We start from the raw sequence: 27,304 nt of genomic DNA, 5'->3' as shown, positions 1-27,304 counted from the left end.
CCATGAGCGTTTGCAAGCCTTTAATTCCCTGTGTGTTATGGCAAGAATCACACATGTTCAGGCTCCAAACTCGTAGATTTCAGGACAGGTGATAAGGGTAGAGATTAACAGTTTATGACGACACGGCTTAAATTCGACACACAGCCATTGCTATTATAGATAACTGCAGCCATCACACACATCATGTATCCTTCCCGCCAACTGCTGTGAGTGGAAGACTGACTGCGTTTTTATAGTCAGTGACACTGCGTCACGTGACATGAGAAGGCCAATCACCTTCGTCCTATCAGGCGCTGACTAGGGCAGCCCTGTTACTAAGGAAACCTGTAGGGGGCCTGAGATTTGAACTAGCGCTGACCAATCAAAACGAAGTAGCCGAGAGCGGGTAGAGAGGAGAGCAGCGGAGGGCAAAGCAAGTGAGATGGATGCGGGAAGTGAAGGGACGGCGAGGAGAGTACACGCGGGGGACGTGGTCTAGGGCAGCGGAAGGTGCGGGGCACGGAGGACACAGTGAGGGGTTGGGCAGTAATGCAGGGTACAGTAGGTGCAGGCAGAGTATAGCGGCAGGCTGGCACAGCTGTGACAATGAAGCAGAGCCCTGACTACCACAGCCTGGCACGGCTGGCCGCCATCCAGCACCTGCGCTCCTATGGCATCAAGATGAAGCACTGGAACAAGGCAGCGCGGGGCGACAACGGCAGAGGAGCAGCGTCCACTGTGAGTATGGGCAGCGGGGATCTGTGATGACTGGTGTGTGCCCGCTGCCATGGGGGTGTCAGGGCTTTGTGCCATGACAGCGGCTCATCTGGGTAACTGTGGGCACCGATGCTTGTATACGCCACTCGTGGCACACTGGCAGAGGAGCAGCATCCACTGTGAGTATGGGCAGCGGGGATCTGTGATGGCTGATGTGTGCCCTTGCCATGGGGGTGTCAGGGCCAGAAGTGCACATCATGTCAGGGCTTTGTGCCATGACAGCGGCTCATCTGGGTGACTGCGGGCACCGATGCTTGTATGCGCCACTCGTGGCACACTGGCAGAGGAGCAGCATCCACTGTGAGTATGAGCAGCGGGGATCTGTGATGGCTGATGTGTGCCCTTGCCATGGGGGTGTCAGGGCCAGAAGTGCACATCATGTCAGGGCTTTGTGCCATGACAGCGGCTCATCTGGGTGACTGCGGGCACCGATGCTTGTATGCGCCACTCGTGGCACACTGGCAGAGGAGCAACGTCCACTGTAAGTATGGGCAGCGGGGATCTGTGATGGCTGGTGTGTGCCCGCTGCCATGGGGGTGTCAGGGCTTTGTGCCATGACAGCGGCTCATCTGGGTGACTGCGGGCACCGATGCTTGTATACGCCACTCGTGGCACACTGGCAGAGGAGCAACGTCCACTGTAAGTATGGGCAGCGGGGATCTGTGATGGCTGATGTGTGCCCTTGCCATGGGGTGTCAGGGCCAGAAGTGCACATCATGTCAGGGCTTTGTGCCATGACAGCGGCTCATCTGGGTGAGTGCGGGCACCAATGCTTGTATACGCCACTCGTGGCACACTGGCAGAGGAGCAACGTCCACTGTAAGTATGGGCAGCGGGGATCTGTGATGGCTGGTGTGTGCCCGCTGCCATGGGGGTGTCAGGGCTTTGTGCCATGACAGCGGCTCATCTGGGTGACTGCGGGCACCGATGCTTGACTACGCCACTCGTGGCACACTGGCAGAGGAGCAGCGTCCACTGTGAGTATGGGCAGCTGGGATCTGTGATGGCTGGTGTGTGCCCGTTGCCATGGGGGTGCCAGGACTGGACGTACACATCATGTCAGGGCTTTGTGCCATGACAGCAGCTCATCTGGCTGACTGCGGGCACCGATGCTTGTATTTGCCACTCGTGGCACACTGGCATAGGAGCAGCTTCCACTGTGAGTATGGGCAGCGGGGATCTGTGATGGCTGGTGTGTGCCTCTGCCATGGGGGTGCCAGGACCAGAAGTGCTCATCATATTGGGGCTTTGTACCATGACAGAGGCTCATCTGGGTTACTGCGGGCATCAATACTTGTATACGCTGCTCGTGGCACACTGGCAGAGGAGCCTTGCCCACTGAATATGGGTGGTGGGTATCTGTGATGGCTGGTGTGTGCCCGCTGCCATGGGGGTGCCAGGACTGGACATACACATCATAGCTGGGCTTTGTGCCATGACATCGGCTGATCTGGGTAACTGTGGGCACCAATACTTGTATACGCTGCTCTGGTACGTTTTCTCTGATGTTACAGATTTACAGTTGTTGTATTTGACATATTAGTTAAAAAAAAAAAGCCAAACTTGTCCCCGGGTGAAGCTTGGAATGTGCAGCATGTGGTGCGGCCTCCACGTCAGGCTCCGACCTGCTGAAATCTGCTGTAAGCGAATATCACCAGAGAGCATGAAGTCACAGATCACTTGTCCTATAGGACCCTCTTCAGGGACGTGGAGTTTTTTAGAATTTCTGAATAGCTGTCAGCTTAAAACGACACCTGATTCTGTAATTTATGCATACGGCAGAGTCTGTACAGCTCTTGACTACAGAGCTGTGGTTGCCCTGTGTTCCTTCTAACATCACATGTCTATGACCTTTTCCCTACACCTACATGCACACATCTATTTTTTTTTCTTTTTTTTTTTAAATGGATCTATACACCCAGCCATGAAAATACAGATCCATATGTGAGGCTTGGAGTAGGTCCTATTCTCATTTGTGTTTGTTGATGAGAATCGTCCATTCAAGGCTACTGACATCTTTAATGGAAAATTGAAAGGCTTTTGTTTTACACCTGTGCCTCCCAGATCTATTGCTTAGGGATAGAATTGGATAAAAGTGTGACTTTTTTTTTCAGAGGTTTGGTTTGGGAACAAAGTCATTCACTAAAGGTGTTCCCTAAAAATAAAATGGCCCCCATCTCATCATTCAAACGACAGACCGTATTTGTCAGGACTGGCTGCAGTCTGAAGAAACACTACCCTCGAGACATGCGTCTCAGTCCTACAGGGGTCCTGTATCATAAGTACACATACCAGGGCAGCCTAAAAAGTTTGACAGGAGAACTGAATCTTTTCCTCAGCTGACTGAGCACAGAGGATTTTTTTTCTCCAGCCTCAGTCAGCCGAGGAGAAGATTTGTGTGCTTAGGATGCAGCTCCCCTGTCAGTCTCTGGAGCATTGTCTCTTCAGACTGTTGCCCATCCTGACACTTGGCTAGCACCGGATGGTTTTTGAATTATGTGACGAGGGCCATTTTATTATAGTCTTAGAAAACCCCCTTTTAAAGGTGGCTCCCAAAAAAACAATCCTATAAAATCCTCTCTCAAAGCCAAATGGCCCTCTCTTATGATCCCCGCAGCATGCCCAAACCAAAAATAAAGGGGAATCTGTCAGTAGAGTCAACCCTCCTAAGCCATCTACATGGACATGTCTTATTCCAGAGAAACCCATTTTTTTGTTTGTTTTTATGTAAATGATCTGTTAAGATCTATGGGCCTGACATGGATCTCCCTGAGAATCTCTTTCCAGAGATTAAATTAAATGGGCTGTTACCAGTGTGAGACATGTAATAACTGACAGTCTGCTCTCCTGATCTACATGTCTCATACTGGTAACACCTCCATTCATGTAAAATTAGCTCTTCAGTGAGTTCAGGAGAGTAGACTGTCAGTCATTACATGTCTCACATTGATGACTCCTCCTTTGATTTACAATAAGTTCTGGAGGCCGATTCTCAGGGAGATCTATGTCCGGCCCATAGATCTTAGCAGCTTACTAAGAATGTGGATTTCTCTGCAATAAGATACCGGATCTCAGATGTCATGGTAACATTTTATTCAGCTTCCTATGACCTACTTGCCAATATAGACGGCTTAGGAGGGACGATCCTACTGATAGATTGCCTTTTAAGTTGGGGAAAAAACAGATGAGAAAAAGACTTCACACGGAGGCAACACGGTTGAAAGTAAAGGCCCTTTCTCATGGGGGGTAAAATTGACTGTGATGTGTGAATGTAGCTTAAGCGTCTGTAAACACAGGGCATAGAAGCAGCAGACTTTCCATTTGGGGTTGTGGTCTGTAAATCAGTATATTACAGGCGCACCAAAGTAGAGGAGATTTTACTCAGTCTCATCCACCCAAAAAAAAATCTGCACTGTAAAAAAAAAAACATCAATTTGGATTTTAAATCCGAAGAATGTCTTTCTACCATGTATTTTCACTGTGGATTTTACGTTTTGCTTTCACAACAAACCCACATGTGGACATTCCGATTCTGACACGGATCTGCTATGAACCCAGAGCAGGAAATTTGAGAGTGTGAATTTGCTCTTAGAGTGGAAGATCCATAATGCAGCAATGCAGAACTTTGTGTCAGGTTTGATGTTAGAGCTCGTATAGAGCCTTTATGGCTTATTTACTATGGAGCCATGCAGTCTCTGATATTGGAGAGATTGATTACCCCTGGGACATCCTCTCCTACTATATACATAGTCGATGGACAGATTTATACAAAATCCAAAAGAGGAAAACGAAAAGCTCTATACTGTGAATATGATCCTAGGAGAAAATATGCCCTCCAATTAAAGTGGCATGTAAAGGGGCACCGTATACGCCCAAATGATTATAGATGGGAGTTTCTGCAGAGATGTAATACGCCTGTGTGCATGAGCCCTGAAATCTACAAGCTGGATTCTTGCCATAACACACAGGACATAAAAGACTGGCAAACGCTCATATATTTCCACGGGGAGAGAAGGCCAAATATAGATATAACTAGCCCCAACCATACACAGCCAGATGACTTGTCCACACCAACTAAAAAGAAATGCTGCAGAAGACTGAAGATGTCATGTCCCTCGTGATGTCTGGCACGTTTCCTGTCACAGGATGTCTCTGAGGACATTGGAGAGACAAAAGCTAGAAACATATGTCCCTTTATTTGGCTGAAATATCGATGACTGTGTGCAGAATTTCAGGGGTTGTCTTAAAAAGATAATCTCTGTCCATATCACCTGTTTGAGAGGGTGGATGGGTTGCCACCATTCGAGAAACAGCTATAGGGAGAAGTGGTACCTAAAAAGGGTGATCTGATGAGAAGAACCCCTGCTCAAATGCCCAATTAAAGCATATGGTCGACTTAACGAGGGGTGTCCACTTCATGAACCCTAACAGGGAGCATCTCCCGTTCCGGAAGCTGCAAGCTGTTCTTACATTTTAAGGGAGGGTGTTCATTTGAAGGGTTACCATAAAATACTACTATTCCCATCTGAAGATGATGCACGGAGAATGGTTGGCTGCTACTTTCCCCGGTAAAATTAGTTCTTTCTCAGGAACTCTGGACGCTCTGCTGATCTCCTTGCAGTGGCGTGTTGGAAGACGCTGCCTCTGGAACAATCCCTTTTAGAAGGGAACTTGTCAGCTTCTCAAATGAAAATCATTTATGGAATTTATAAACCGATGGTGGGCAGCGTTATAGACGTATTTCCGTTCTTTTCAAGTACAGATATCACCAGGGAGTTTCTGTCTTTGAACTTGGTGAAAGCCAATACAAGAGTGTGAATGGAGAAGGATTTCTTTTCCATTCTTATTGGAGATCATGTGAATACAGATGTGTAACGCACCTGTCCTTTTGTCTCCAGAGGTGTAAAGGATTGGGTATATCACTACTGGAGTTTCACCCTCCTTTTTATACCTGAAAATAGGTCAGATGGTTATTATTATTATTATAGCGCCTTTTATTCCATGGTGCTTTACATGTGAAATTGCAGTTCGTTGAGCTAAAATAGTGGATTCCACGTGCTGCTCTAACCTCTAAGGCCACGTTCAGTATTTTACATCAGTATGTGTAAGCCAAAACCAAGAATAGGTGAAAAATGAAGACGTGGTGCCTTGTTTTTCCTCTGATTGTTCCACTCCTGGTTTTGTCTTACAAATACTGATGTAAAATACTGACTGTGTGAACTTGGCCCAATATGTAATCAGTCAATTTTTACATCCGGGACCATACAAGTGGTTCGCAGCTTGAATGATGTATGTATTGTATGTCCCTACAGTGGTCTACAAGCATCAAAAATCAGTGGCTTTGTGTCTTAACCCACGGTAGAATAGGAATTCAGTGATGCGTGCGCTCCATAATTGTGGCCTTATTTTCTGAATTATGTGGAATGAGAAATAAATCCTTGGGGGGGTCATTGGTTATTCATTGGATCCACGTCATCTAATTGCATCATGACCACGGCTGTGGAGTCGGTAAGCCAAACCTCCGACTCCTCAATTTCCATGACTCCGACTCCCTCATCCATGGCTCATGTTTAAGTGATAAATTTACTGTAGAACAGATTAATCTCAGCTAAAAGTCTAGACCCTTAGATCAGGAATAGGACAGACATTTATAGGACATTTCAGAACTTTCCAAATTCTTATGAAAAAATATTCCCCACAAACTGCATTGAATTACTATACCCAATTTTAGGAGTCGGAGTTGCTACCATGATATCTGCGATCCGGTATTTTATTGCAGAGCAATCCACATTCTTAGTATGCTGCTAAGATCTATGGGCCAGACATGGATCTCCCTGAGAATCTGCCTCCAGAACTTATTATAAATGAAATGAGGTGTTATCAGTGTGAGACATGTAATGACTGACAGTCTGCTCTCCTGATCTCCCTGCAGAGCTTATTTTACATGAATGGAGGCGTTACCAGTGTGAGACATGTAGGTCAGGAGAGCAGACTGTCAGTCATTACATGTCATCCCCGGTGACTCCTGTGTTTTCACTTAGGAGTTAAAAAATATACAGTTACTACACTATTGTTCTGGCCTTCACTGCTGGGGTTCCTCAATGCTGTATGTTTTTTCTTATCTCTCGATTTTAGTTTCTCACAATGTCCTGAATTTGCTATCTATAATAACTAAATAACTTTAATGCTTTGTTTTAGGGCAAAGTGTTTGGAGCGCCTCTTCATACCCTGCCGCAGCTGAACATTCCAGTGTATGGACATATACCATCGTAAGTGAATTATTTACTGACCTATATAAAAGGTCAATGCTTGAGGGTTTTTGTTTGTTTTTTTTTACTTTTGCCCTTATTTTGACCGATTGCAGCGCTTGAAGCACCACTCTAGTGTTTTGTGTTTTGTTTTTTTTTTTGTTTTTTTAATTTCAGCTCTGGAGTGGTGCTTTAAAACTAAGTCGGAGACCCTGTTGTTATATTCACCTTCCAGTGGTTTCACCTTTTACCAACACTGCTCTTGTCCTGCGGCGCTATCTTGTACCTGTAACTTCTGACTGGCCGAAAGTTACATCACAAGAGCTCAATGCAAGTCTGAGAGCCTGGCTCTCATAGAGAAGTATTTATTGCAAAGTGCCTCCGAGCCGCTCCATGAAACACTGGAGCAGCCAGCAGGTGACTTTTCGCCCAAGACTGACAGGAGCTACGCTGGAAAACTATGAAGGCGGCGGCAGGTGAGTATGAGACAAGGGAAATACATTTAAAGCACCACTCCAGCCGTGCAATAAAATAAAAAATAAACGCTGGAGTGGTGCTTTAACTCCTTAATGACGCCCCCTAAGGGGACTAAAAAATAAAGTAAAACTGGAAACAAGCAATTTTTTTTATATTAATAATATATAGGAGTTTAAATCACCCCACCTTCCCTTTTCTCTCTTCAAAAATACATATTTTTTTGTTGTAATTACTCATCTTTATCATCGTTTCTAAAAAAAAAAAAAAAAAAAAAGCCAAACCTATTAAAATACATTAATATAGTTTAATAGTCCAACATAAAAAAAATTGGCATTCCAAATTCTAATGCAAAAAAGATTTTTAAAGCACCACTCTGGTGTTTTGTTTTTTTTTTTTTTTAATTTCACACCAGTGCTATCACTAATGCATATTCCCTGCCCCTAGTACTATACTCAGCAGCCACTGTCTGCTGCTCTTCCCGGCACCGCTCCGATCCTGTGCCGCCAATGTGACTACAGCTTCTAACTGACCAAGTGACCTTTAACAGTCACTAGTTCTGAATGTACAGCAAGTCTGAGACCCTCGTTCTGACTTTCATAGACTTCTATTAAAAAGTGATTTCCACTTCGCCCAGCGATCCGACAGGTCACAACTAGCAGAAGACGTCGGCTGGTAAGTATTTCACTACTAGCAGGAAACATACATTAGTGATACCACGCCGGGGGTGAAATAAAAAAAAAAAAAAAGAAAATTGCCAGAGTGGTGCTTCAATTTTAACAATCCAGAATAATTCATAATAATAATATTATTTATTTTTTAAAGCACCATTAATTCCATTCCATATGAGACGTTTTGGTCTAATAGAGCAGGCGTTCATCAGACATAGAGAGGAAAAATGACACAAATTAAAGTGAGGACTTTGTACATAATAATGATCTATAAAAGCAGTGTTCCAAAATTGATGGCAGAAAAAAATGGTCACAGCAATTAATCATTTAATATAATAAGGTATTACCCCATTTATAAAAGTCCAGTCTATCAAAACGTAAGATAATTGAAACCATATGTTGAATGCCAAAAATGAAAGGGGGAGGGGGGGAATCTAAATATCAAATCTGATATTTTTTTCCCAATATCTGCAGTCTGCTTCCCCCCTTCCCCTTTAAAAAAAAATGCAATAATATTATTATCAATAATGATTGATATATCATATGTGCCACAAAATGGGTTCAATAAAAAAAGTGAGGTCGGCATGCAAAAAAAGATGATTATACCCATCTCCATTGATGGGACAGAAAGGTCTCAGAAAATAAGACACAAACAAATGTTATTTTTGTTTAATATGTGTATACGTGCGGCACTGGCGCGGGTTCAGTCACCACTTTAAGTATGCAGAGCTGCAGCTGTAACCACGCAGCCGGCCCTGACTGACAGCCAGCTCTAATGCCGGGGGCACGGTTAAAGCCGCCGCCTCTCTACGCAGAACGGTGACTGAACCCGCAGCAGCGCCACCCTCGTGACTGAAACGTGAACGCTGCCGGGAGGAATAAAGTTCATTTTCTTCCTGCAGCGTTCGGCTAAGTGCAGGCGCCGGGCAGCATAATAACACCGGTTTTTCTGGTGACAGGTTCCCTTTAATATTGAAGTCATCTGATGAATTCTCTTGTTGTGGTTGGTAATGTAGTACTTATCGGGCAACCATTTAATATTTGAATGCCCTGATTCTGACCTTTTAAAAGATGCTGCTTCATAGTTGGGCTCATAGAAGGAGTCATGAGGGAGGATCCCCCCCCAAAAAAGGGTTTTATTATCAGATAGTACATTTTACAATGCATATCATCAATGTTTTATTTGCTATCATGTAATGTACTATCTATACACCAGGTTTCTTGTTGCTATCTGCAAATACTTGGAGGAGCATGTACAAACCGAAGGACTTTTTCGGAAGTCTGGATCTGTTGTGAGGCAGAAACAGCTAAAGGTAGGCACCAATGGTCAGGTCTTGTATAGTTGTTCAAGTTTTTATTTCTGTACTGCTTAATAAAGAACTTTCCATGATCTGTACACAACAGGAAACAAGAGGTTGAATTAGTAGCTAAGAAATTAAAATCAAGCATGTTTTATGTTACTTTCCATAGGCAAAACTGGAAAAAGGAGACGATGGTCTGTTGGAAGCTCCTCCTTGTGATGTTGCTAGCATCCTCAAGCAGTTTTTCAGAGAATTGCCAGATCCTATACTGCCTGCGGATCTCCAGGATGCTTTGTTCAAGGCCCAGAATTTGGGAAGTGATGAGGAAAGAACCTCTGCAACTATGCTCATCTCCTGCCTAATGTCTGACCAGACCGTATCCATCTTGCGCTACTTTTTCAACTTTCTTCATTCTGTTTCTGTGAGGCGAGTATAGTCATTGTGTTAGAGTATCCATCATTCATTAGTTCATTTTTTTTTTTGTTAATGATAGCTATTACTGAACATGTTTAATAGATTGGTGATGGTAGAGGCCAGAGACCCACACTGATCACTCAACAAGCCGCTCTGCAGAGTGCTGTCTACTAGGCAGAAAATTTGAGGTTCTGACTGTGCCCGCTGACAGATCGGTGTACGGGCTCCATAGAAAGTCTATGAACCTGTAAACATAGTGAAGTGTCAGCTCATAAACTTTCTAAAGAGCCAATACACTGCTGCGTCCGAAGCTCAGCGGCGTTTCAAATGATTGGTAAGGGACGTAGGATCCGCTACTCCACCGATTTGCTACATATGTTAGGTACTAGCTATTAGTTAAAAAATAAATTAAGCTCTCATTTAACTAGAAAAAATCCTTTGCAAGGATTGCAATCCCCCGACAGCTTCCGCTTACTTGCTGGTCTCTACTTCCAGGGTCTGTCTCGACAAACAAACAGGTTACCACTGTGGTCACTGATTGGCTGACTTAGCCATTATTCGCTATTTCCTGCATGTCGAGATCAGGAAGAAAACACCAGCAGGGAATCTGTGAGGGTTGAGTGTTCATGCATTTTATTTTTATTGAATTTTGTCAACCTGGCTGTATGAGAGAGAGAAAAAACACAGCACGTTTTGGTGTACAAGTAGGATCCAAACGCTTAGGCCTAATGCCCACGATGCAGAAATGCTCCAGATTTTTTCTGCATCTCCCTGGCTACATGCGTTTTTCCTGCCAGGTAGAAGCGTTTGTCAAGCATTTTTGCACGCGATTTCGCATGCGGGTTATCAAGCGCTTTTCCAAGCAATTTAGCATCACTTGGAAAAGTGCTTGACAACTTGGTCTTTGGATTTATATAGTGGGACCAAGTAATAGTTAAAAAAAAGAATAAAAATGGTAAAAAAATTAAAAAAAAACATTATATTCACCTTCCGATGGCCCCCGGTCTGCTCTCCGGTGTCTTGGGTGGCTCGCGGTGGTGTAAAAGGACCTTCCATGATGTCATTTAGTCATCTGACAGATTGGACCGAAACATTTCATTTTTCTACAAGGCTGTTTGAGGTCTTGTTTTTTTCAGGATGAGTTGTATTTGCCAGCAGCATTCTGTAGTAAATCTAACTTATTAACTCTTTAGGGAGAATTAAAAGGGAGTCCTCTCCTTCTGTCAAACTTCTCATATGCTACGTTTCTTGACTACCGCATCCAAGGCACTAAACTGAGGGATCAATGTTTTCCCGGTCTCTGTAGTTTAGGCTGGAGCATCGCCATGTAGATCAGTTGGGCTCCTGTACCTGTGTAATCAGCATGACTATTATGTAGATGTATAGAGCATTAAGGGGTTAAACAAGAGTGGTGAGCGTGCAGGTTACTGCTGTGTAGCCACATAACTTTAATTGGAACACTTTTACTATGATGTGTATTCACCATATTTTACTGAATTTTTTTCCGTAGTTATACAATATTTTCAGCTCGGAGCAGAAGTTAACACTCGCTCTCCCTAGTGTGGCTGACAATATAATATCCCTATTAGGGTTCTCTTTAGTAAAGCATGCCTGTGATTTCCTCCACAGATGCGACTCTAATAGGATGGACAGCCATAACTTGGCGGTGATATTTGCTCCTAACCTACTACATTCGGATGACAATGAGAAGATCTCTCCCAGCACTGAAAAAAAACTGCGCATTCAAGTAGCAATTGTAAAAACGCTTATAGATCATCCTGCAGATATTGGTAAGATGCTAAAATTAATCTTTCCTAGCTTCTGGATTTCCAAAATGTACCAAATTTATCACGCCTTTTTTAATCTCTCTCTCCACTCACACCAACAAACTTGGGCTGTATCTGCAGCACATTGCTAACATTAGTCTTCCTTCTACAGCAGACGTGGGCAAAGTGCGGCCCGAGGGCCACAACGGTCCCTCTGGCTAGTCCAGTCTGGATTGAAACAGCCGAGGGGCTGAAAACAGTGGCCCACGGGCCTCACCATGCTTTCTGTCACCACGATGCGCATCCTCAAGATACGGATGCGTCACTTCATCACGCTGCTGCTGAGGGTCAGTGCACCGGAGACAGGAGCAGAAGCTATGTGGGGACTTATGCTGTATATTGGAGGCTATGAGGGCTCAAACTGAACAGAGGGGGCTGTGTGGGGGCTCATGCCTGTAGGTAGGGGAGTGGTTGTGTGGGGGCTCTTGCTGTAGGTGGTGGGGTGGCTGTGTGGGGGGTTCATGCTGTAGGTGGTGGGGTGGCTGTGTGGGGGGTTCATGCTGTAGGTGGTGGGGTGGCTGTGTGGGGGGTTCATGCTGTAGGTGGTGTGGGGGGTTCATGCTGTAGGTGGTGGGGTGGCTGTGGGGGGGTTCATGCTGTTGGTGGTGGGGGGTTCATGCTGTAGGTGGTGGGGTGGCTGTGGGGACTCATGCTGTTATGTAGGGGGGTGGTCGTGTGGGAGGTTCATGCTGTTATCTTGAGGGGTGACCGTGTGGGGACTCATGCTGTTATGTAGGGGGGTGGCCGTGTGGGGGCTCATGCTGTTATGTAGGGGGGTGGCCGTGTGGGGGGTTCATGCTGTTATCTTGAGGGGTGACCGTGTGGGGGGTTCATGCTGTTATGTAGGGGGGTGGCCGTGTGGGGGCTCATGCTGTTATGTAGGGGGGTGGCCGTGTGGGGGCTCATGCTGTTATGTAGGGGGGGGTGACCGCATACTTATTTCTGCTCAATATTAAGTGATCATGTAAATAATTGTCAATATTGAGCATAATTAATTTCAGACTATTGGTATAACAGTTTTCAAAAAAGGGCTGGATGACTTCTCGATACACATAACATCGTGGGTTACACTTAAATTAGACAATGTACAATTGGGGGAGGGAGGTTAAACTTTATGGACCTATGTCTTTATTCAACCTACGTTACTATGTATGTTATGTTCGGCCTTCACAACAGTTACGGTCTCATGTGGCCCCTCTGGAAAACTAATTGCCCACCCCTGCTCTACTGTATTACGGTGTTTTCAATATTCTTTTTTTTTTTTTTTGCAAACCAGAACTTTGTGTGGTTTGATATTTTGTGTTCTGATATTTGAAGTTCGGGTACAGTGCAAGCATTCTCCTAATGTACTGTACTTGAGCTTTGTTCACATGTTGCCATTTTTTTCCAGGATGTTTTCCTGATTTCCTTCTTGAAAAGATTCCTGGCATGTTGGGAGTGGACATGGGAACTGATACTCCTGGACTGGAGGCATCTGAAGAAGATGTAGAGTCTCGTGGAGAGAGGAAAAGGAGGAGGCGGAGAAGTGTTGGAGGTAAGCTATGCAGAGGAAATGGTGTATGCCATCAAAGTCATTAAATCAATATCAAAATGTTTGTTTGCTTTTTTTATTCATTTTTTTTAATACTTCCTTTCCTATAACCATGCCTAAAACTTAATTGCTTGGTGTACAGATTGTGTTCTGTCATGTGCTGGTGTACCTTTTTTTTTTTTTTTTGTCAGCAACATCCATCTCCTGATTAAAAAGCTTCTTTAGTGTTAATTCTAGTAGAATTTATACTGCAGAAGCATACTGCCATCGCTTAAGCATGCCACTTACAAGGAATTGTTTGGGTTTGCAGCCTCTGAATATGAATCTTATCATTCACTGGCAGCAACCAGATATATTGTAAAAATTAAGAAGAATAGAACCCATTGGACAGATTTATCGTTGCTGTCTACAGCTTTGTTCACACGTTTTTGCTGCGTTTTTTTTTATGAAAATTAAAATCGGCTTTTTACATTACCGGCAAAAGCTATGCAATTTCTGAAATCTTATGCACAGTTGTGTTATTGGGTTTTTTTTCGTGACTGAATTGGAAAACGGCTTTGTTTTTGAAAACTGCAGCATGTCAATTCTTTCAGCGTTTTTTCACCCATAGAAAGCAATGAGTAAGTGCAAAAACCCTGCCATAAGTTTTTGCAGCGTTTTTGGTTAAAAAAAATGCAGATACAGCAGGATGTGATTATTCCCAAGTTTAAACCTTAATTTCTTGGTATCCTCACATGAGCGTGGATATTAGTATCAGTACAGTTAGGGCATTGAATACTTACACATATATCACTATCAACCCATTTCCCTACCAATGTGTTAGATAAACTATGCCTTTCCATAGTTTATTTTTTAAATGAACTCGTATAACCGCTTCATACATAAATGCTGCTTTTTTGTTCAGAATAGTCACTTTTCAGACATAAAACTTTTTTTCCACTAAATAATTTGATCAAATTGCCCTTGTTTCCAAAAATATTTTGTAGGTTCACATACGTCTTGCATTGGTGGCTTGACACTTTGTATTGTTCATGCTTGCAAGTTTGAAGCATAGCTGAACTTTGGGATACTGAAAAACGCAGCAAAAAAAAGCCAGCAAAACCTCTTTTTTCTGCTGCCAATCGATCAGGTTTTGGCTGCAGAAAAAAAGCAGCATGTGAACTTAGCCTAATTCTTACATTACCACCTTACACTAAGCAGTCTTGAAATGCGTTTGATAAATCAGGCACGACTTTATACTGTCTAGTCTGGGTTAGGTTTACACCACTTATTAGTTTGTGGTGCCAGAAAGTAAAGCTTACTTTGTGCGATTCCCCAATAAAGCCATACCGACACTTTGTACTCGCTGTTCTGGTAGTCTGTGGCTTTCTGAAAGTTTAGATGTTCCTTGGGGGGGGGGGGCAAACCCATCCTGTGAAGCACTCGCATTTATGGAAGAATACTTTATATCTTGCATTTCAGATTTTGTTAGTGGAGCATTGAATAAACTTAAAACTAATAGAACACCTTCCTCTACTCCTAAGACAGACAGGACTGGTAGGTAACTGGTAACTAATACTTAGTAGGATGGCTGCATTGCATTGTATAACTCGCTTTAAGCAATAAAGGGTTTCAAATACATCACATATTCCATAAAACACTGTCTCACAGTGGTGCATGTTTGGCTGAACTTCCCACGCCGCACGTACGAGGTGTGATCGCGTCAATTATGAATATAAGCCGGTCTCCGTGTATATGAAACCTCTTCTAGAGAAACTCCCCTGAATGCATGGTGATAGGACGAGCGCTTTTTGCCTACAGCTTGAACTCCTTGCATAGAAAATACTGTTATTTACTTGCTAACTGCTTTTCAAGTGACCCAGAATAAGGGCGGCTTCTTACTAACGGCTAAAACCTAATATTTCTGTAATGTTCCCAAACCTTCATGTTGGATAACCAAAGACCCATGTAATTCTGTTCCTTCCAGTTCTCAGTTCTATGGTAACTCCATTAATTCTTACACCAAGTGCCAAAAGGAAACTGCCGCTAGATTCTGCCCAGGGAATTTCTAGTAAGAAGAGGAAATCCATTAAGCAGAACCTGACTTCTGAACTGCTGCCGAGCATGCTATTCAGTGGAGGGTCAACCCCGGGGTCTAGTGAGTATTAACCGGAGTGCAGTTTAAGACATGGAAGAAGTGATTTAACTGGTTTGGGCTTAGTCTGCCCAAAAATGCTGACTTTTCTTTTTTACCCAAATAAATTAGGAGGACTAAACTCATGAGACTGTGACCTCAAAGTTGGCTATCCAGGTTATTTATATTGGATTTTAAAGGAGCTGTCTTAACATAGGTCTTCAGGAGTGGATCGCTCCCCTGCCTCCCGGCTTCCTGCTTACAGGGGTGCACTCCTTATTGACAGTTCGGACCATGGGCATGGTGGGGCCACTGGTCTGAACTGTTCACTCTCTGATGCTGCCAACAGAGGCAGCTTTGTGTTTGCAGCACAGGGGGATTCAAGCTGCCCTGATCCAGTGATCTGGTGGTCTACTTTGTTTCAGTGCCTACAAATGCTTTTTAAAAAAATAGAGCTTGTAAGCGCTGCACTTCTCGCCTAGGAGACCGGACACTGCTAAGCAATGAGCAGTAACAAAATCAAAAATTCCTCCGTTAAGGAGAACGAGGAGGAATTTCAACTTCTTATCGACATATGGCTTAATGATATGCCATGTGTCAGCTCTGTGACTTTGTTGCGGGCAGATGATGGCTGGGTTATGCAGACATCATCTGTATCTAACAGCCGCAAGTAGAGCAGCTGCTAACCTGTTAAATGCAGGCGTTTACAGCATGCCGCCTTGGATGTGCACTGTTCTAACAGCCCATCGGGCAGGCATGACAGCCGGAGATCTGCTGAAGAGTCCGCTCAACTCATCCACTCTCAACGAGCATTGTAAATGTATGGCATTGGTTGCCTCTGGTCCCTCTTCCTGGCTTTCAAAGGAGAAGTTGATTACACTTTTTCTTTTATTTATGTAGTACTGCAATATAGAGATAAAGGAGCCAATGCCTAAATAATGTGTGTGCGTGAAGTAGTACAAATAAATGTAGTGCTCCAATATATAGGACAGAAGTTTTAAGGAAGGGGGGAATGGCAAGAAAAAAAAAATCCTACAAGAATAAAGATCAAAATTCCCATAATCAGTTTAAAAACCTTTTATCTTTATTAGAATGTACAGTTAGCAGCTATGTAGTCACACATAATGGGGGCCACGCCACAGGTTGAAGGGGACGCATGTTGTACACTGCTTTTAGATATAATAAATATAGGGTGAATATAGATAGAAGCAGTGATTTACATAGATGTGTACTAAATATATAATAGTAAGAATAAAGAGTGATTGATATTAATTATCTGCAGTGTTACAATCAAAACACAATAGAATGTATATTGAAAGATTATTCATAATATCTGACAAATTATAATGAATTCGCTCATTATGGTTCTCTCCATTTGGATTTCGGTACGGCCTTCGCCATGGGGTGACTCTAGTACTGTAAAGTATAGTATAAGCGTTCAAACAATCACAGGTAAAGTTATGGCCCTTTGGAAGAAAGGGAGGCAAAAATTAAAAATCGCCCGGTCAAAACAGGGTAGAATAGGCTGTCTGGGACATAGATACTGATGTCCTTCCAATCAGGGCTGCTGTGTTCTGCTCCATGTTATATCTGGCAACCACTGGAGCCCATAAAAATTGATCAGTGAATGTGTCAAACACCACCCAGATGATATTGATGACCCCTTTAAGTTTGACCTTTTCCTATTTCTCCTACTTAGCTCTGGCTGATGGAAGCCCTTGTGTTTCTTTTGAGGCTTCAGGATCCTCTTTTTCCCCGTCGAGCAGCAATTTAAGACGTAGCAAGAGACGAGAGAACAGAAAAGTGCAGAGGTATGTCTTTTTAAGTTGTATGGTCACGTCGTCCTTTCGAAGTTTTAAATAAAATAAATAATTTTTCATTTATTTTTTTTTTGTTAGAGTGGAATCAGGAAAAACTGGCTGCTTTTCTCCTAAAATAAGTCGTACAGAGATGGTGCGCCGGTCGCTTCGTCTAAGATTCAGTCTAGGAAGAAGTAACAAGGATGTGGTAGGTCTATGTGTAAAACACAACGCTGCTCTTATATCTCACGTCCTATGACCTAGAATATTATATTAGCGCAGTATTCCTATTGTGGACATTAATAGCATATGAAAGGAGAAGAGAGGGTACGTTTCATTCTACTAATTTATTGCTTGCTGGTGGTTGCCTCCCCATAGGTGCTGGTCCTTGAGCCTATCCTGTGGAGATGCCATAAATGTCCCCCTTTTTAATAATGGTCTGTAGATATTTTTCAGACCACTATTGTTTTGTTCTTGTTGAAGGATAGTGATATCTTGGACTTTGCAGGTGTAATTTACAATGGCGCACTCCACTCTGGTTCTAGCCTTTTGAAGTGTAATTTGGGTGCAGCTATACGATTATGCCACAGTGTGAAGTCTGTTATTGTACACACCAGATATAACTTTACTTCACTGTCGGCTCTTTCTGGTTCTGTCCATAGTTAGTCTGACAATGCCAGCTCAAAATTGGTCAGATTCTTTGTTACAGAAGAAATAACACCCAATAAATTAAGTTAATTCCTAGATTTCCAGGAAGAATGCTTTCCAAATGAATGGAAAATAGAAAGTTGTAGGAAAACATGATCTATAATGTATTATGAGGAATGCTAGTGTTCACTAAAACAGACATGCCAGGAGACACTACATATAGTATAGAATAGTATATGGGATCATCCTAGAAGCTGATTATATTCGAGTGTATGCGCATTTCGTGTACAAACATTAAAGAGAACCTGGCAGCATGATTTTGCTAGTTAAAGTAATGGCATGGCCATAATGGCACAGTTCTACAGATTAAATTGATACCTTTAGTGAAGAAATCCGCTTTGTGGTTATTAAATCCACATTTCAAGTTTTCTGGTAATAAGATATAGGGACGAGAGAGGGTAGGATCTTCGACTCCTGTCCCGGACCCTCATCCTGCTTCTGGTGTCTGGGTCACAGCTTTGTGATTGACCTGGTTTCTGCTGCAAATTTCACACTAGCACCGTCCTTACCGTGGGCGGAGCATTCGCAAATTGATCTTCCGGCAGTCTCCAATAAAATGGTGCTGGTGGTGGCGCATGTGCAGATCGAGATCTTGGCTCAATGACATTCTTTAGAGATTTAATTGAGCGGAGATCTCAATCTGTGCATGTGCTGCCAGCAGCGCCATGTTATTGAAGACCGCCAGGAGATCAATCTGCGCACACAGCTAGAATGGCACCAGGAGGAAGACCTTACCCACAGTAATACCTCTATTCAACTACAGAAACAGGTTTTTGTTTGATTTTTCAAAAGTTTTAATCTAACTTTTTTGGCTTCTTTCCAGAGCACTGGACTTTCTTCCTGTATCCGATCCCAAAATATTGGCTGGAGGCTTGCAAACTCACAAGAATTGAATATTTCTGGGAGCAAGACCGATGTTGTTTCTTCACCAGTTGACAGTCCATTTGTAAGTACAGGTAAGAGACGGGCTCCCGTACCCAGGATTAGCTTCACTGTTAGAGGGGAATGACTTGAGAGTATTGTGAACGTGACTATAAAGTAGTTATATCTTTATATTCCAGTTCTAAATTCTGAAATACATTACGGTCTTGACCTGTAAAGGATAATATTGCAGCCTTAGCTGTGCGTAGAGAAGAGCAATCAAGTTTTACCAATAGGTAAAACGTCTCATATTCCTTTTGTGAAAAGCTCAGTTTACTAAATGCGAAATGTGCAAATGGTATTATCATTGCAACATACAACGGAAGCAAAATCAACGTGTTTGTTATTAGCACTTTTCTTTGACTTGACCCAAGGGTCAAGGTCTTCCTCAGTTCTTGGATAACTGTACATAAAATTATGAGATTTGGAAGCAGCACGTCTGTTGCTTTGACTGGTGACCTGAATGATACCCATGGACCTCACAAGGGGATAAAGAACCTTTCCTCCACTATTTCACAAGTGGGGCATTCTTCATGACTTTTTGAACAGCATGAAACATGATATGGATCTCTGGCTGTTGTAGCTCACCAAGGGCTGATGAATTGCGAACGGTGGACTATCTGTTACCATTCTTTTCAGCTGTTAATCAGTCTATAAGGCCGCTTCCTCTGCCAAATATTTCATCTGTAGGAATTACGGCTTATTAAGTAAAATGAATAAATAAATATGATCAATGTTGAGACCTATAAATGTTTCTGTAGACACCAAAGTTAAAGGTGTTGTCCACTACTTGGACAACCCCTTCTTGATCTAAATATTTTGCCCCAATTAAAATAAAAAAGCCTATGCTCACCTTCTGTGCCGGCTCCATACCCGCGGTGTCGGTACTCGCACTCCCCGCGGCTGTGATTGTGACGCTGGCGCCCAGTCAGCGCTGATGTCATTGTCCCAGTCTTCGGACAAATCGAATATGAAGAGGAAGTCCGGGCAGCTGATCTGATTTTCCTCTTCATGTTCAATTTGACAGGAGGCAGGGGCAGTGACTCCAGCGCTGATCAGACGCCGACGTCTAGTTTCACAACAACAGCATGGGAGCCCCGGGGAGAGCGAGTGCTGACACCGCAGGAATGGCGCCAGCACGGGAGGAGAGTATAGGCTTTTTTATTTTATTGGGGCCAAGTGTGGGGGAATGACAAGGAGTTGTCCAATTAGTGGACAACTTCTTTAATCAGCCATGTACTACTAATGGATTTATTTTTTTTATTTTTACAACCCTCTTTATACAGCCTTGTAAATTTTGTGTCTTGCCCCAACAAAATTCAGAGCGTTTTACCTTTTATCGATCTTGTCAAGCATGAGACAGACATGGAGGTTCTGAGACCAAATACTGATATCTGAAGATCGAGGCACTTTTTAGTTAATAGATATAAATTCTTACAAAATATTATATATGATATATGTAACGCATCTGACAACTCTTCATGTGACCAACTCTTTTTTAAATCTATAAGTTGTATTAAAAATGTTAATTTAATGGTTTTAATTCTGTACAAAAAAATGAAATTGATCTTCTAGGTTTTTTCCACTACACCTCATGACATTCTACTTTCTGATTCTTTACAGGCTCAAAACAGATAAGCAAATCGGAAGATAACTTATTAACCCCCAAGAAAGCTGATAACTCTAGTAATCGTATGTCATGGACTGGACCTCATCCTGTTACTGAGTTGTGTGACAAGAAGACTCCGATAAGTGGATACCTCCATGGTGAAAACTGCGCTCCTGAGCCTTTTCTTGTGACTGGGAAGCCCCCAGCCATGCCCAAACAGTTCATGTCTCCTTCAGGAAGCTCTGAAGAGCCTCCGAATATCTCCCTCTGCGAGGAAGGCGAGAGTAAAGTACGGAGCACTCTACAGATGATCACAAAGGCATTTACAGAATCAGGGAGCGATCTCCACATGGTTGTTGAATGTTCGAAGTCTTCAGATGTGGGAGACTATCCTGAACCTCTTGTTAATGCAGCTTGTGATTCCATCTTGGACAGCGAGCAGATTACTGTCAAAGACGAGTGTACGTCTGAAGAAGAGTTAAGTATACAAGAAGAAAACGGAGAAAAGGAATCAAATATCCAAGACGGTGACTTTGAGAGCATTGCTCAATCTTCTGATATTGTATTGAAGATCGTGGAGGAGAATGACTGTTTTGGTGACAGATGGTTTGCACAGCAGAAAGAGGAAAGCAGCGTGGAAGGACTTGGTGATATAAGTAAGCTGGTCTGTCCCGTTACTAATTTACATGACACAAGGGCAGTATCGGAGCCTGTACTGCAAAAGGCAGTGTCCATCCCATCTGTATTTACGGGTTGTCCAGTTCCTCCACTGAAACCTCATCGTAGAACCAGCAGGGTGTCTGACCACATACAGCACTTCAATAAACTCTGCCTAAATGATCACGGGGCTTTCCAGAAACTGAAGTCACCCATCAAATTGGAGCGTACACCCGTACGTCAGTCTGTCCGACGTATAAATTCCATGTCTGGAGTAAACACCCAAGTGGACAACAGCCAGAAAAAGGACAACGCTGCTCGTGCTCGCTCCCCATTGGTGAAAGCCATTAGCTTTGATGGATCGTTATCATCTGAAATGCTTTTGAACAATGGGAGTAGACTGGAATCTTCTGTGGATCATGCTAGTATTCATTCTTTTCGAGGCAACTTTAGGATTCCCAAGCCGCCTGTACTGAACATGCCCAGATCTCGTAATCACACTGCAAACATGCAAAAATCTGTGCTGGAGGATGTGACCAATCAGGATCTATCCCGACCCTCGTGCAAGAAATCTGATCTCTCTGCTACTACGCCCAATAATAACACCATGCGCATGCTGTCTGGTAGGGATCATAGTCGCTACAGAGGATCGCCAAAGAACCCAATAGCAAGAGTGACTTTCCTGCCGGCTACCAAGCCCTTGGACTTGTAAGGCTGGTCTCAAGCGTTTGTTTACATGCATGATAACATGCGAGCCAATGGACCCGAATATTATTTTTTTACATTACTCTTAGAAGCAGCAGCTTGCACGCTTGATATGTGGCCGTTTGGAACGGTTTTTGGAATTGGTGTGTCCTGTAGTATCCAGGAGCTGGTGAAAGCAGTTTATTGACTTTCTATTCTACGTTGTATTTTGGTCATGGATGACTTTGATGTGATTGAAGACAGATTAGACCCTACGACCTGAATTGTGTTTCCATATGTCCGAGCTGGAAGCTTAATCCTTTCTTCACAGGTTGTCGTGTATGACTGGGACCATCTGTCTGCTGTATGTGAATATACAAGCAAAAAAAACTTGAAGATTGCTTAATTATCAATCTTTTTAGACTCTACTGTATAGACGGGTAAAGCAGCTTGAATTCTTTTTGGGAGACTTTAACTTCTCAGTATTCACCTGCATTTTTAGTTTCTTAAGTATAGAGCTAATGCGAGGTTTCATTTTATTATTTCAATGGTTTGATTCAGGTCTTATGATTTTATTTTTTTTTTTTTTTTTAGTAATATTTTAATTATTGCATCAAATTGCGTCTTACATTGATCTCTGGTGTTTCGTTTCATCAGGTTGTACGCAGAGGAGTCTACGTTTTTTTTTTCGACACATAGAAAATTTTAATTGTAAATTGAAAACTATTTAAAATAAGCAGATCTAAACTGGATGAAAGCTGGGGTAATGCAGATAATCGTACGATTGTATAGAGGCTTATTTATTGCTTACTGAACTTGTTTTCCCTTTTCTTTTTCCCGCTAAGCAGCTTTAATAGGAATTTGGACAGATACTATACACCTCTAATCTGTGATCTAATGTTGCAGAATTGCATGGGACGTGTCATCTTGACCATCTTAAATCCACAATTGTCATTAAAATATTTTACCTTCAAGTGTATATTACTTATTATGTCTGATGTTTGTAACCAGTGATACTTTAAAGGGGTTGTCCTCTACTTAGACATTGATGCCCTATCCACAGGACAGGGCATCAATGTATGATCGGCCGGGGTCCCGCACTCTGCACCCCCGCCGATCAGCTGTTATCGGTGCCAATTGAATGGGAGGCGGATGTGCAGTACCCTGCACCGGCCATTACAACTTGACAGGTAAGCACTTCCGGCAGCCGGAAGTGCTCAACAGCTGATCGGCAGGGCATCAATGTCAAAGTAGTGGACAACTTCTTTAATGGAATATCTTGGCGTCTAGATTTTGGCACGGATTTTGAAAGCACAGACTAACATAAGCTACAGATTAGTCTTACAGGATGAGGCAGCTACTTCCACCTGTATGCATTCATGCTTTATAGGACTCGCAGCACATCTGTGTAATATATTTTAATGTTTTGTCTTACGTTATTTTAACTTTTTTAGTTTTGTGATTTTTGGTGAGAGCTCATTTCTCAGGATGTCTGACTTCTTACTGAGCAGGAACTTTAACATGCCTTGTACCAGGAAAGGCTAACATTTCTGTTGTACCATATTTTAACTTTTAGCCTTTGTCAACTGGTACTAATTGTGATAAAATGTCAGCTGTAATGGAAACCAGTGACAATAAATTCTCTGCAGAGGAAATTTTTTATTTCTTTTACTTTCAAGAAAACGCATGCTCAGACGACTTGATTTGGGTTGGTTATGCATATGTTAAAGCTCTAAACTGGTTCAGAGCAAATCCGGTTTATGGCCAGCAACAACGGAGTAGAACCTGAGTGCAAACAGGAATGTAATGATGGCAAAGGGGTTGATTTGAATTTTTGTTACATTTTATTTTTTTTGTCCCCTTTAAAGAGGTTGTCTGGTCTAAATCGATAAGTCTGCAGTCAACTTTGTGTGACCACAGACTTATGAATAACCCCCAGGGCATGCAATGTGCACTGCTGGTTTCTGACCCTGGACCGGACAACCCCTTTTAAGGGACTTAAACCTGTGATCGTTTGACCTTTTGTACCACATTATTGCAGTATATAGTAAAGATCACACTCTCCTATGAAGCTCAGCCTGTGACTAAGCTTCCAGGATGGCAGCCATGAGTGTTTTCAATAGGCCTCCGGCTGTCAAGGTAACCCATCGGTACCTATCCATCATGTCTTGGCACCGATGGAACTGGCACCTTCGCATGTTCTAAATGCCGCTACTCGCCTGCAGCTGTTAAGACACAGATGCCGGCTATGTAATGTAGTCTGTATCTACTGCTTGTGGAGGGAGCTCGGCTCCTGAGCCCAATCCACACATGTGGACTCCTTCCCAGGACGATTACTCATGTACTAATGCAGGGAGCAGATAAAGGGAACCTGACAGGAGATTCAAGCTCCCCGCACCATAGGTAGCATGAATCAAACACTGTGTTATTGCAGCCATGTATGTATTACTCTGAAATGCCGCAGTATTTGAGAGAACCTACTTTTAAAAGCCGGTTGGGGACTAAGGGATTATGCGTCTCGTATGACTAGGCCTATACTCACTTCATAGCTATTGTATTCTCTAATAGCCTCTTTTAACAGAATAATGCCCTCTGCCAATGCAAGCATTTTTCAGTAACGTTTTGAAGAACCTTTGAGAGTTCAAGGCGTTTACTTGGCCTCAGAGTTTCCTAACTCTCAATATGATATATACGTAAAGGATCGGCGGTAACGTCTTGGTACCAGATACCACAGGATGCTGTCGGATGTTTTATGGATTCTATGGCTTCATGTTTTAAGAGCTGTTTTGACAGCACAAGTGGAACCTACCTTAAAGTGAACCTTACAATTCATACATGGTGCCCGATCCACAGGTAGCATGTATCAGACACTGGCTGTATGATCTCAGCCAGGTATGTTTGACTCTGAAACACTGCTGCGTTTCAGAGAAAAAAATACTTTAAAGGCCACTGGGGACTGGTAGTTTCTTCTCCCACCAGCTTCCTTGGAGTGACAGGTCTCTACTTAATAGGTGCATGCAGGTGAAGACCTGTCACTCCAGGGCAGCAGGCTGGGATTGAGCCACACAAGAAACTAGTTGAATAGGCCTCTTCACCGCAGCTTCTCCTCGCCTGCTGCCCTGCAGCTATTAAAGGGGTTGTCTAGTACTCAGACAACCCCTTCTCGATCTGCATGTTTGCTCACTGTAAAATAACAACGCTTATACTTGCAGCGGTGTCGTGGCTTGCCTCACATGTCACGCTAGCCCTGCGCCTAATCGGCCCTGACTTTATTCTGCCCTGACTTTATTCTCCCCGCCTTTGCGTGAATTGAACATCGAGAGGACGTCAGAGCTGCGGCTGGTCACTCACTTTCTCATGATGTCTGATACTTCTGAAGGTGAGTAGAGTAAAGCCAGCACTGATTAGACGCCGGGCTAGTCAGTGTAATCAGTGCTGGCGTGACATAATGTGACGAAAGCCCCGGGAGAGCGAATGCCAACACTGCTGCAATGGCACCGGATGTGAGTATAAGTGTTATTTTACTGAGGGTAAACATGCTGATCAAGAAGGGGTTGTCCCGAATAGTAGAAACCCCTTTTAAACTATTTTTCTCTAAAATGCTGCAGTGTCTGAGTGTACGTCTGAAAAAATACAGGCACGGTCAGCTACATACTACCCAGTTTACTTTAAGCAGGTGCTTCTAATTTTATGGCTGATCAGTCCTGTTCCTGCTAATCAGTAGTATTGAATACACAAATTATAATCTGCTCAATAATCACTTCATAATCTTGAATGTAAAAGAAGTGGCAACTGCTTGAAATATCAGAACATGACCATTCAAGTATATTATCAGAAAGTCTTTGCATTTAGGCTGAACTTTGTGTCTGGCCTCAGTCTGGAGGGTGCTGGAAGGGAAAACAGCAGGAGGCTTGACTAGTGAGAAGCAACCTATGCCCACCATTGTATGCATCACTGAAGAGCTGTCGCTGGAAGACCAGTGATAATGGTGAACAGTAAAAAGAAAAAAACAGCTCAGTTGCCAAACAGTGCTGAGGTTTAACCAGAATAAAGAACGAACAATGGGAGGAATAGAGAATTGAGAAGGCTTTATATCATTAGAACACTTACACATTAGTCTGACTCACTATAGAAGGCGTATGGGGGATTTTCTGACTCCTGTCGGAGGAGAGTAGAATGGGGCATATTGGAATGAAATCCCTAATCCTTCCTTTCCCAGAGGTGCTTGGTAGTCCCTTCCTGGCCTCTACCAATGTAATGGGCCGCTCAGCTGAACTAACCATAGAGTGAACTCTATTAAATTGTATGAGCATCTTTAACCAGCGAATGTCCACCGATACAATAATAATTAAAGGGGTTTTCCCACGAACGAAAGTTGATTTTAATCAATACATCTTGGAATAATAATAACTCCCACAATTGAATGTGTTTAAATAAAATGTTCCTGTTCTGAGATAATCTTATAAATGTGTCCCTGCTGTGTACTGTGTAATGGCTGTGTCTGACCGTACAGGAATATGGTCTGATCATACCACATCTCCTGGGCAGGGGAGGAAGCAAAAGAATATACTGACATTACAGCAGGGGATCACAGCTGATTCTTTCTGTGAGGTAGAACATTTCCCTATCTGTATACTTTTTTCTTCCTCCCCTGTTCAGGAGATGTGGTATGATCAGACCATGTTCCTGCACGGTCAGACACAGCCATTACACAGTACACAGCAGGGGCACATTTCTAAGATTATCTCAGCGCAGGAACATTTTATTTAAATACATTCAATTGTGGAACTTATTATTCAAAGATTAAAATGAACTTTTTTTGGTGAGACAACCCTTTTAACTCTAAAGTTGAAAATTCAGTACAGCCTTAAGTTAAAAATCTTACTCCAGTCCCCCCACTTTTAAGTTGTGCCTGATTCATTAAGAGCCGACTCGGTCAATCAGGATCATTTGACTCCACCTTACTCCTCATCAAGACTGTCATGAACACAGCTGGTCTTAAATGGAACGTGTCACCAGAAATAATGCTGTTAGCCTGAAGATATGCGGTTAATCTGCAAGTTAACAGCGTTATTATGCTGACTGGCGCCTGCATGCAGCCGAATGCAGCGGGGAGAAAACTAAGTTCATTCTTGTCAGTATTCAGTCATGGAGGTGGGGGCAGTGCCGGTTCAGTCACCTCTTAGACTACAGAGCGGCGGCTGTAACTGCACCCCCAGCCCTGACCTACAGTCGGCTGCAATGCAGTGAGTGTCAGTCAGGGCTGGGGGTGCAGTTACAGCCGCCGCTCTGTAGTCTAAGAGGTGACCGAACCGGCACTGCCCCCACCTCCATGACTGAATACAGAATGCTGGCGAGGAGAATAAAGTTGATTTTCTCCATGCAGCGTGCAGGTGCCGGACATCAGCATAGCGCTGTTAATCTGCAGGTTAACAGCGTTATTTCTGGTGACAGGTTCCCTTTAATGAATCAAGGCCATAGATTACCACACTCAATATTGACCTGAATTCTGAGGCTCTGATTACACAGTCTTTTTCTAACTTTCTCAGATCAGCGTTGCAGGATGCGACCAGGTCATGTACCAATTTTTAT

General features: G+C 43.2%; 1 protein-coding gene across 3 annotated transcripts; it reads left to right on the top strand.

Moving 5' to 3' along the window:
- The first annotated feature begins 330 nt into the window (after positions 1–330).
- On the top strand, positions 331–23,367 carry ARHGAP11A (Rho GTPase activating protein 11A). 3 transcript variants are annotated; one of them, XM_073639010.1, is made up of 12 exons: positions 331–717; positions 6,955–7,025; positions 9,366–9,462; positions 9,620–9,876; positions 11,494–11,654; positions 13,081–13,224; positions 14,683–14,757; positions 15,188–15,358; positions 17,034–17,145; positions 17,233–17,341; positions 18,665–18,797; positions 20,386–23,367. In XM_073639010.1, the coding sequence occupies exons 1-12, from the start codon at positions 586–588 to the stop codon at positions 21,738–21,740; spliced, it is 2,817 nt and encodes a 938-aa protein (XP_073495111.1). In that variant the 5' UTR covers positions 331–585; the 3' UTR covers positions 21,741–23,367. The 3 variants fall into 3 exon arrangements, with proteins under 3 accessions (XP_073495111.1, XP_073495112.1, XP_073495113.1); XM_073639012.1 differs by lacking the exon at positions 331–717 and adding an exon at positions 1,716–1,733; XM_073639011.1 differs by lacking the exon at positions 14,683–14,757.
- Positions 23,368–27,304: the final 3,937 nt, after the last annotated feature.

The sequence above is a fragment of the Phyllobates terribilis genome, unplaced genomic scaffold (genome assembly GCF_046119375.1).
Source record: "Phyllobates terribilis strain yellow unplaced genomic scaffold, ASM4611937v1 Scaffold_7__3_contigs__length_470593459, whole genome shotgun sequence".
NCBI classification, from domain to species: Eukaryota; Metazoa; Chordata; class Amphibia; order Anura; family Dendrobatidae; genus Phyllobates; species Phyllobates terribilis.
The sequence above is the reverse complement of the archived record's forward strand: the minus strand, read 5'-3'. Positions and strand labels throughout refer to the sequence as shown.

Coding starts and splice junctions, on each gene's coding strand:
- ARHGAP11A (XM_073639010.1), top strand. CDS start 586: ATGAAGCAGAGCCCTGACTACCACAGCCTGGCACGGCTGGCCGCCATC. Junction 11,655..13,080: donor AGATCATCCTGCAGATATTG/GTAAGATGCTAA, acceptor ATTTTTTTCCAG/GATGTTTTCCTGATTTCCTT. Junction 18,798..20,385: donor CAGTCCATTTGTAAGTACAG/GTAAGAGACGGG, acceptor GATTCTTTACAG/GCTCAAAACAGATAAGCAAA.